This window comes from Gopherus flavomarginatus, chromosome 9, assembly GCF_025201925.1.
Source record: "Gopherus flavomarginatus isolate rGopFla2 chromosome 9, rGopFla2.mat.asm, whole genome shotgun sequence".
Taxonomy (NCBI): domain Eukaryota; kingdom Metazoa; phylum Chordata; order Testudines; family Testudinidae; genus Gopherus; species Gopherus flavomarginatus.
Genome location: NC_066625.1, coordinates 8582801 through 8594164, shown reverse-complemented (window position 1 = coordinate 8594164; position 11364 = coordinate 8582801). Strand labels below are relative to the sequence as shown.

The 11364-nt window shown below is 50.4% G+C and overlaps 1 protein-coding gene across 3 annotated transcripts in view; it reads right to left on the bottom strand.

Moving 5' to 3' along the window:
• Positions 1-633: 633 nt before the first annotated feature.
• MAP2K3 (mitogen-activated protein kinase kinase 3) overlaps positions 634-11364 on the bottom strand; it is a 50689-nt gene continuing 39958 nt past the window's right edge. For all 3 annotated transcript variants that reach the window (XM_050966597.1, XM_050966596.1, XM_050966598.1), the window contains exons 7-13: positions 10900-11016; positions 10530-10581; positions 9135-9262; positions 8133-8210; positions 4423-4562; positions 2884-2929; positions 634-2402 (exon numbers count right to left, since the gene is read on the bottom strand). In XM_050966597.1, coding sequence (XP_050822554.1) covers positions 2319-2402; positions 2884-2929; positions 4423-4562; positions 8133-8210; positions 9135-9262; positions 10530-10581; positions 10900-11016 — 645 coding nt within the window. In that variant the 3' untranslated portion in view covers positions 634-2318. The remainder of the gene's footprint in view (positions 2403-2883; positions 2930-4422; positions 4563-8132; positions 8211-9134; positions 9263-10529; positions 10582-10899; positions 11017-11364) is intronic.

Genomic DNA, 11364 nt, shown 5'->3' with positions numbered 1-11364 from the left:
GTTAAATCACTTTCTTTCTTGAACCACAGAATGGAGCAGGGCTTAGTCATCTCCAGTCAATAAACGGCGCTGGTTGTGGAAGGGCTGGTCTAAAATGTGACATTACCCAGAATAGGTATTGCAGAATAAGCAGTTCTGCAATAAAACCACCGCTGTGGACACTATTCCAGGACAGTCAACTTACCCTGGAATAATTGCTCTGCTCTGGAAGTGCACTAATTATTAGTAAATAAAAAGTGGCTCATTCCAGCATAGAGTCTCCACAAGGGGAACTACTCCCATCAATTCCCCCTTCTAGAGAAGCCCTTAGATTGACTATGCAGCAAAACTACAAGAGCCATGAACTCAGGGCACCTGATTTATAAAGGGGCAGAGCACAAGTCAATGGAGCTGCACCCTGAAAGCCAGATCTCCCATGTACAAAATTCCAAGAGGGGTCTTTAAAGAGGTTCCGTTAAAAAGATGCAATTTTACCAACAAAACCCAAATCACCCCACAATTCTTAGGCCTTGTTATGACCCATCCCGGCCACCCCAAATGTAAGCAGAAAGTTGCTGGCATTCACCAACCACATATACATTTGTACGTTCATCAGTGATTTAAAAATATATATATATATACACACATACAAACACACACACACAAAATATGTATTGGAAAGAAAAAAAAATCAGAAAATTCATTCCATTTTAAAAACGTCATCCACATATGGCATGTGCATTCTGTGATCACATACAGCAGAAGTCAGGTAACTCCTCCGTTCCCTGGCCGGTTCAAAGGCCTCTATGGCTGTCGGAGCAGGGACCCATCATCCGGTTTTCACAGTGGATTTGTTAAGGAAGGGGGAGCCCGCTTCCTCCCACAAGGAAAGGGTTTAATTTATAGCTAGTTCGATTAAAACTAGGAAATGAGTTACAAAGTCCATTATATATACACACATCAAATGTACAATTACCGACACCACCTCTACACATCATTGGCTTTACATCGGTTTGTTTGTCTGTTTTTGGTTAACACAGGACCGAGTAGGTATTAAAGCAACCTCAGAAACCAACAAGAGTCACAGTGCTGGGTGAGTTCTTGAGCTCCAGGTGGGAGGGCCCAGCCCCAGGGGGCAGAGGGGAAGGGGGACAAGTCATAGCCTCTATGAACATCTGAAACATCCCTGAGGGTGGGATTTTGGCACCTAACTCACTGATTGCCAATGGGAGCTGCCACCTAACTGCCTAGCCAATCCCAGCCTGGTTTATTGGGGGAGGGGAAGGGTGCACGTGGAATCCTCTCCCCAAATGCCATGGGCCTGTGTCCGTTTGGACAGGGGTGCACTAGCTGGTGTGTGTGGGGAAGCTGGTCACTAATCCGAGGCAGGAACGCAGACACCCAGGTAGCGTGGGTGCAGGAGCTTAGAACAACCTGGGATTGTCTGAACAGGCTTTTGAGTGGGGGCGAGAGGGGTCATTGTAACAGTCTAGGGTGACCTGACCTGTTTGTGAGTTTGCCTCAAGAGAGCTCTGGGAAGGGAGGGGCACCTCAGCCATGGAGCAGCCTTGGAGAGCCACACACTTTGATCCTGGAGCCAGGACACCCCCAGCCACCTCTTCCACAAGCAGCAGCAAACTGCAGCTGTGCACAGATTTCCACAGACCCCTTTCTGAACAGAGCCCTGTGGGATCCCTGCTGCCAGGGTACTGGGCGGGGAGGGCAGGGCTTGAGGGAAGGCAGAATAAGACTGAACTCTGATGGAGGTAGCCCATGCACCCTCTGGCCCTCCCAGTGGCTCAGGAAGAGACCCCTCCCCACCTCTCCAGGCCTCGGAAAGGCAGGGACAGGAGACTGGAGAGTGCAAGAATCTCTTGGCTCTGCTGCACAATGGAGAGAGCAAGTGCAAATATTCTCTGGACCCTTCACTGCCGCACCAGAATGGTATTGGGGGAGGGCACTTTCACACTCCCCCCGCCCCATTCTCAGGCATAGCAGATTCCTCAACTCAGATACCAGGAGTCTGGTTCCCCTGTCACAGCTGAGGAGGAATATCTGGCCCCAGCAGATCATCTCCTGAGCCCACTCGGTCCCATGGGTTAGTCGGTAACGGCACTGATCACTGTGTGTGTCAATTTCCAAGGTCCTTCCTGTGTAACTTTCAGCGTACAGATGATAAAAACCAGAGTGCCCCCACGCTTGGCTGGCTTGGAGATGAACACAGGCAGGGGAGATGCAATTTGTGCAAACCACCGTGAACATGAGTCCTCATTCTCTCTTGTGCAGGGAAGCCAGGACGTTGGTTTGAAGTGACCGTACGTGGCAGCGAGGCTGGTGAGTTAGGAGTCTTCCCCGAGGATCTCTGTCACAAAGGAGACCATGTCAGTCTCTTTGGTGTTGTGCAAGGTAAAGAAAGGATGTTCCTGCCAATGAGAACCATGATGGGGTCAGCTTGGGCATGAGGAAGGACAGCACTGAACACAATTGTGGCAGGGGTCACAAAGTCAGCAATACATTGTGGTTGCTCTCTTCCCACACAACTACACCCCTAGGCAAATACAACAAGAATGCCCAAGGCTGGTACGGTGATCCTTTTAGACAGCATGTTTGAGGCCCTGGTCTGAATCTCAGTAGTACACTGAGCTGAACAGATTCATTTCACACTTTGTGACCTCTGCTTTCAAAGTACATGCAAGATTCTAAGAGAAAAGTCAGACACCGGGGATGACTCAACCCCACAGCACCACAGGTAGCAGAAGCCAGTGTAACCAGCTGATGGGTGAGAGTTACAGGTCCTCCTCTGTGCCAGTCAGCAGATTATCCGGGTTATTACAGCCCCTATTCATTTAGCTTTAGTTACAGGCCAAGATTGTGTGAAATCAAAGAATAAAAATCCACGCTCACCATAAGTTCTAAATAGTTCATTCGTTCGGCAGGGTTCTTCCTTAAGCTGGAACAGAAAAAAAAAATGTCCATGATACAGTGACTTCATCCCAGGAGTCAGAGGCTGCCAGCCAGCATCCCCTTCTTTCTATTAGGCAACTACCAGTTCTTAACCACCCCCTTGGTTACACAAGTATTGGCTTTGAACCAAAGAGCCTAGCAAATCAATTAGGCAGGCAAATAGGAAAGCACTGTCGGAAAGCAAACACAAATTTGTTGGTCTCTAAGGTGCCACAAGTACTCCTTGTTCTTATTCCTGGCCTGGTAATCAGTCACATGAAAACCTCACTCTTCACTTTGTAGAGCCAGAGCACATGCAAGCTATGCCCAAGATGAGAGGGTCTGGTACAGTAACTCCTCACTTAAAGTTGTCCTGGTTAACACTGTTTTGTTATTAAGTTGCTGATCTATTAGAGAATATACTCGTTTAAAGTCATGCAATGTTCCGTTATAAGATTGTTTGGCTTGCCTCGTTCCACCTGCCCAGCTCTCCTGCCGGGGAGAGGGGTCGGGGTGCGCGGGCTTGCCCTGCTCTGCCCGCCCAGCGTTCCAGCCGGGGAGTGGGGTCGGGGAGTTGGAGCTTACCCCATTCTGCCCACCTGGCATTCCAGCTGGGGAGCATGCAAGCCCCGACCCCACTCCCCAGCAGGAGTGCCGGACAGGCAGAGTGGGGCAAGCCCCCACGCTCTGACCCCACTATGCCCCACCTCAACCAAGCTTCACAATCATCATTGGTGAATACAGTATTAAATAGTTTGTTTTGTTTAAACTTATTTAAAACTTATACTGTATATGTATATAATGTCTTTTGTTTGGAGAAAAAAAATTTCCGTGGAACTTAACCCCGCCATTTACAGTAATTCTTATGGGGAAATTGGATTCGCGTAACATCATTTTGCTTTAAGTGGCACTTTTCAGGAACAGAACTGCAACCTTAAGCGGGGAGTTACTGTACCACCCAACAGGACAGATACCGCATGCCAGTACCTAGTCCAGAATCATAGGCCCAGCTACGAGCTGAAGGCTACTACAGTGCAGATCCTAGTTGTGCTTAAAATGGTGAGTGAAGCACAGCCCAGCTGAGATGTGCTTTATCCTCTTAAAGTCCCAATCAACCTTCACCCAATTCTAAGTGGCAGCCAAAGGCAGCGTCGGGCCACAGATGTACCAGGATGCTCTGGGTTGAGTTTCTGCAACTGAACAAGTCATCACAGAAATTCCAACAGCGTGAACCACACAGAGCAGAAGAGAAATCTGCTTCTTTTCAGCCAGCCCAGCTGAATCGGGGCAGGAAACCAAACCAATCTGTGGAGCGTTTGCAGCACAGATTGCAGGAGGGTGGTGATTCGGGACGAGGGGACAGGAAAGAAAGATTTACAGGGGGTCCCGAGGCAAAGTAAAGGTAAGTTTTGTGCTTTGATACAGGAGACCAGCACTTGACATTGGGAAGCCTCTGTAGGCTCAGACAGGAGACTGATGGGGTTCAGTTCAGACACTCACCACTGTGCCGTGAAGTCCACAAACTCCTTTGAGAAGCGATCCGCAGGGAGCTGGGGCGAAGGCTCCTCTACTACTTGCTTGAGTTGCTGGAAGGGGGTGCCCCAGGACTCGTAGGGGAAGCGGAGAATGGCCATCTCGATCTAGGGGGAAGGGAGGAAAAAAAGGCAGCCATGATGAATTGGCTATACTGCATGTCCCTGTCCTCAGACTGCTCTGCAGCATCATAGTACTTAGATAATTCTCTGGGGTAGGGACCGTCTTTGTACTGCACCTAACACAAAGGGGCCTGGGCCATGACTCAGGTTCCAAGACATGGCAGCAATACAGCATATACCAGCTTCAGGCCGGCAGCCCCCAACTCGGCGCTGGCAGTTAATACGGTTTCAGTGAAAAAACGGTGACGTTTTTAAATGAACTCTCTGACCAAAATGAATGTTTCCTTCCAAAACGTTCCAGTTTTTCATTAAAAAAAAATGAAACCAGAAGCTAAAATGCTTTTCCACAACTCCAATTTTTTTCCCAGTTTTTGGCTTCTCACCTACATATTATATATTCCCCTAGGAAATTCTGAAAAAAAGGCTTTTTTTTTTTTAAACAAAAAATGTTCTCCATGAAAAATAAGAGGCATTTCTGAGTTGCTTTGCAGGTGTCCTTTCAGTATTACTCTGCCTTTTTTCAACATGTCCATCACATGGGCATCTTTTAAGATTTCTAACAACCTCCTGAGTTTCCACTAATCCCCACAGGGAATATTACTACACAAAAAGACATGCCCATGGAATAGGAAAGCCGGTGGAAGAGAATTAGTTAGCAGAGAATTGGCTATGCCAGCTTGGACCATGATTCCACCAAACCCGCTATCTTTATTCTACCAGCAGCCTTTGCTGCACGTTTCAGAGGCAGGCAAAATCCTGCTGTGTACCCAGAGGCATCATGTAATGCTGGCCACGTAGAGAAACGATGTTTATTTAGGGATTGGCTTATGCCCAGAATCAGAAGATTCAACCACCTCTATCCTGGCCTGCATAATTTCCAAGGTTCTTGGTCAAAGTCAGGCTGCCTCGTCAAATCCAACAAAAATCTCCCACCTCCTGCGGGGGCATGTTCCAGAGGCTTCTTTTCTTTTAAGTCTGATGGTAACTTGGAGCTCGTGCAAAGGAGGGACAATAGGAACAGAAGGGATTGATCAGCGCCGAGTACTCCTCACATGCTTACTGCCCTCCAGCTCTTCTTTCAGACCTAAGCACTCAGCCTTCCTCCTCTCCCTCGACTGCAAGTTCTCCCACATCTCTGGACAGCTTCGCTGCTCCTTCTCCGGGTCCACGGCCGCAGCTGTATCTTTAAGGTACATCACCACACACCCTGTCTCGGTAGCTAAGATCAGTTAGGGGGCTCGTGTGGTTGGCTCCTGAGGGAGAACTCTGCAGGCCAGTGGCACAGCAAGCTCTGGAAGGGCTTGGAATGCGTAGATGCCAGAGTCTAGCCAGCTTCTCGGCCTGACGCAAACTGTGCTAAGTTCAGCTTCTGCTGTTTATGCCCTTAACTACTACCATGGGAGTTGCCCCATAAAAATTCTAAGTAGTGCTGCAAGGGGCAGCGAGGGATGGCACCGTGTTACAGGGGATTCATTCCTGCCCTCAGACATGCACTGTTACCTGCTGGCAGAGTCACTGACTGCCTGGCACCTGCCAGGACGGGAAGGCAGGAAGGAGCTCTCAATGAGATCTCTGACACCCCGCAGGGACACTGGGCACACAATGCAGCAGCCCCAGGAGGCTTTTGTCTCGTGATTGGTGACCAGTCTGGATTTGGATTCTAGCTGCCGGAAAACTGTGTGCAACCCACCCACGAAAAGACCCTATTTGGTACTAGCCAGCAGTCCTGAAAACATGCTGGGCTGAAGTCATCAAGCCCCACTAGGTTACAAAAACAGGAAGCCAGCCCAGAGGAAGACATTAGTAAGAATCACACAGGTTGGGGTGAAAATCAGCTGCCTGCTGGCAGCATTTCAGTGGAGCCCTCCCTCAGGCTTTTAAATAAGCTGATCGATTTCCTCATTCACACAATCGCTCATCACACGGCTTCCTGCATTTTGGGAGGAAAACTGAAGCATGATCACATTTCCAGGCTGCTGCGCAGGTGTCCAATCAGCTCAGCTCAGCTCCAGGCTGGATGCAAATTCAAACAGGAAGAACGGGCAAGTGTTGGAGATTGCTTTTGCAGGGGTAGAGAGACAGGCGGCTGGGGGAGAGAACATTTGCGAAGGCAGTTCTTTGCAGCATGCACAAACCAACTTCACGAATGTCTCAGTTAAAAGCTTAGGGAAAATCCTAAAAAAAATTCTACCCACTCAGCCTCTCCATCTCTTGGAGGAGGAGAAAACATTTCCCAGGCTTTAACTTCTTTGAGCCAAGAACCGGGATTTCCTTTGTCCATTGGTGCCAGAAGGCTCTGGATGCTCACTGAAACAGCAGCTTCTTACTCTTGGTAGATAAGCTACCCTAAGCCACCACTGACTCAGATGTTAGCAGCGTAGCCAGAGGCAGCTCTAGCTTTTTTGCCGCTCCAAGCATGGCAGGCAGGCTGCCTTCGGCGGGTTGCCTGTGGGAGGTCCCTGGTCCTGCAGATTTGGCGGCTTGCCTGCGGGAGGTCCACCAGTCCTGCGGCTTCGGCGTACCCACCGCCGAATTGCCGCCGAATCCGTGGGACCAGGGACTTCCCGCAAGCGCGCCGCTGAAGGCAGCCTGACTGCCGCCCTTGTAGGGACCAGCAGGCCGCCCCTCACGGCTTGCTGCTCCAGGCACGCGATTGGAGCGCTGGTGCCTGGAGCCGTCACTGAGTGTAGCTGGCTTGAAACATTCCCTGTGTCCACATATCATGAGAGCGGTGTATTCCCCACCCTCCCCAGCTAGTGCAACTCACTTCTTGCAACACCCAGATCCCAAAAGCTGTGCTTTCTGTAACTGGTTCGGCTGGCCCTCCTTCTCCCAGCTCTCTGTGCAGTTGGGATATCCCACATCGCATTGACCCACCTGCTGCTCTGCATGCATGTTCTCCAGGCACTATGGCATGACTTGCCCAGATATTCCCAGAATGCACTGCTACACAGGTCAGGCACATGGTACAAACAGCTGTGCTGGCAGAAAGGTTGCTGCTTAGGTACAAACTGAACCATATTCCTTGTAACCAGCTACAGAGACCATGCCCCCAACTGGCACAAGAGAGAAGCTGGAGGGTCGGCAGGGCCGTAAATGCAGTGTTAAAAGCCTGGACTCCTGGGTTTCCCACAAGAAGCATGAGCACCCTCTTCATCGGCAGAGCCAGTCTGGACCCAACACCCCAGGAAGCCAACAGCCCAGCCTGATATTTTCATTTGCTTGCCAAGGGATTTAAGCCCCTCTGGAGCAGGGAGTGGCTTGAAGTGAACCTGATACTGTGAAAACCACAGCCCCAGGCAGCAGAACAGCTGTCCCGGGGAACGCAAGGAGAACAGCAGTAAGTTGAGGGACAGACCCCGAGGCCCTTACTGTGTCTTTATCCTGTCATGCTCCCACAGATGTGAACAGGAACTGGCCTTAAGATTTGGCCTCTGCTGAAATGTATCCTCCTGGGGTGGCCGTTCCCAAACCGCTCAAAGCCTGACCAGAAGTTAGGCCCACCCGGTCCTTCCCAGCCTGGTCGCACAGACCACAGAGCGTGAGCACCATTACCATTGTGATTCCAAGACTCCACACATCGGACTTCACGTTGTAGCCCTTCTGGTTCAGTTCCGGGTTTATCCTCTCGGGCTGTAACCACAAGATGGAAGTTACTGCAACTCAATCTCATTTGCCCAACATCAAACACTGACAGACGGAGAGACACCTGCCAGCGTATATCCTGGACTACGAAACCAGCCTGGGTGGGCTCCCCATGGGCTGACGTTAGTGTATAGGCTCCTCCGAGAAAAGGTTACCTCTAAACATGACTGATCACAGCAATGTCTTGATCAGCCTGACCCATGTTAATTCTGTTCTTCTTTCCTCACATTCCAACTCCCAGAAATGGCTGCTACTGCAATTGCCACTATTATTAGTTATGGTGGCCCTCCTGGTGCTAGCACCCATCTGAGAAAAGGACAATTCCTGCCCCCAGGAATGTACAGTCTGCACAGATAACAGGACAGCAACAGGTGGATAATGCTGGGCGGGGCACTGGGAGGACAAGGCAAGCAGTGGAACAATCCTGATTAGCTCAGTAAGTAGAAATGTCAGCACACTAAGTGTCTCGCCAATGAGGAGGCAGCCAGCCAGCAGGTATCTTCTGCCAACAGTCAGGCTGGTAAGACGATTCCCTGTGCTATTTTGAGGACAGAGGATGGCAGGGGAGCAGCCTGGGTTACAGTGACAACGCTTGGTGCCCAATCCAACAAAGCCCATGCTTAACTACGCGAGTAACCGGGCTGACTCCGTTATACAGATATGCAGTGACTTGAGCAGGGCCAATTACATGCTTCAAGTTAAAGCAAGTGCTTTGCTGAAGCGGGGCCCCCAGAGAACATTCGATTTCAAGACAGGCCAAGGGGAGTGCGCGGGTGGTTCGTTTTCAAACTACCCCGTTCTGTTCCGACTTAAAATTAGGAGCTCGGGAGGGGACAAACCCACCCCCAGGTGATCCAAGGCAGAATGCAGGCTCAAGATGTCAGACCAGATTACGCATCCACACACACTTACAGCCATGTAGGGTTTACAGCCTGCGTCCATAGTCTTAGCAACGGAGTCCACCAAGTAGCCACTGATTCCAAAGTCGCACATTTTCACATGCCCCTCCTTGTTAATGAGAACGTTGGAAGGCTTCACATCTAACAGGATTACAGAGAGGAAGCGGATTACGCCTTCAATTCAGAAAGCACAGAGAGGTGGACTACAGAGTTAAGGAGGCTTAAAACCAGGAAATCAATGTTCCTATCTGGTAGAGACTTTGCAGGGAATCCTGGCTGACTCAAGGGAGAGAGGATAAGCCAAAGGAAACAAGACCAGAAGCCAAAAGCCCCACTGATCCTGGATTTTAATATTATATGCTCTTAACTTCTAAGGCACCTTAACAATGAGCTAAGCCTCTACCTCCTTGGGCAGCAGACAGATCTCCTCTGATGCAGAACCTGAAATGCAGATGGATTAAGTGACTTCCCCAAGGTTATACCTCTGCTACAGCAGAGCAAGGAAGAGGACCTAAGTCTCCTGACTGCCGGTCCCTGAGTTTTAGCCATGAGTTCATCCTTCAGCCCCCGGCCAGCTGCAAGGAATTTGAGGGGATTTTTCTAACAGTCTGCAAGTTATGCTCATTATTCAGGAGCTGAGGTTATGAGAGTGGGAAGTATGTGGAAATGAAATTATTACACATTCAAGCTGGAAAGGAGAAAAGGCCCAGAATCACGCAGTGGGTTAGAAGTAAGGCTACATTTTAGTCATGGGTATTTTGAGTAAAAGTCACGGACAGGTCACGGGCAGTAAACAAAAATTCACAGCCCGTGACAAGTCCATGGCTTTTAGTATATACTCCTAACGAAAATGTGGGCCAAGGGGTGGTCTGAGGGCACCAGGGATGCTGGGGAGGAGGGGGGTGGCCTTGGACCCCTGCTGGTGCTGGAGGGGGCAAGGTGGCAGCGCACAGCTCAGGACCCCTACTGGTGTTGGAGTGTGTGTGGGGGGGGCAGCACGTGGCCCAGGACCCCTGCTGGTGCTGGGGTAGGGGAGGAAGCAGCACGTGGCCCAGGACCCCTGCTGGTGCTGGGGTGGAGGAGGAAGCAGCACGTGGCCCAGGACCCCTGCTGGGGCTAGGGGCTCAAGCAGCCCCTGAGCTAGCACCAGCTGTTGCAGAAGTCACAGAGGTCACAGAATCCATGCCTTCCATGACAGACCCACAGCCTTAGTTATAAGGAACAACTTCAATGATTCATGGATGCCAAACATCCCTCAGGGTCAGGCCCTTAGGTTTGAAGCATGTCTCAAGATTCTGCAAAATGAATCCAGGAGCCAGACACACCCAGCATCCTACAGGATTTGTGCCCTTCTAAGATGGATTGAGAGAATCGTGCAGGCAGGTCATTCTAGTCACCCAGCACTTACCTCTGTGAATCACTGACAGTTTACTGTGCAAATGCTCCAGTGCTCGCACAATCTAGAGATCAGAAAAGAAAGAGCTAGTTAGACACACTGAACCTCACACTGTCAGCCTTTCCTAGCAAAACCGCCACCTGCTTCTAAACGGGTATGTGTTCGAACAGGTGGCTTGTGCCATTAGCTTCAGGGCAACAGCGCCAGCAACACGTGGTCTCCATGCGTACATATGCACGTCACAATGCTTAGAACCTGTGCAGCATGCGTCACTGCCAAGCCCTGGGGCAGTGCAAGCTTCCAGAGTCAAAGGTGGAATCGGCAGAGGGATGGGACTGAAGGACACCACACGGCATTTTCCGATCAAAAGTCAACCACTCACAGACACAGCGATCTTTCCGAGGATATCCTCAGGGATCGTCTTCTTCTTCTCCAGCACCTTCTTGTAGAATTTATCCAGAGAGGTGTCCATCAGCTCCATGCAGATCCACACGTCACCCTAATGAGGAGAGAAGCAGTTCATGAGGAAGGAGGAGGAGGAATTTCCTTGCACAGAATCATCCTGAGATCAAATGAAGGTGCCAGTCCCTACCCTTTTGATGCGTGCAAACCTGTAAGCTGTTGTGTACGCAGCACCTCCTTCTGTATCAGAGCATCAAGTCTGCCTGGGGCGTGGGCGGGATGAAGACATATGGGCCAAAGCTGCACTTAGATACCTTTAGGGCCTGGTCCAAAGTACAGCGAGGTTGATGGAAAGATCCCCATGGATGCAATGGGCTTTGAATCAGAGCCTCAGTCTGGAGGTGGGACAGTGGAGGAGAGAGAGAGAGAGAGAGAGAGAGAGACT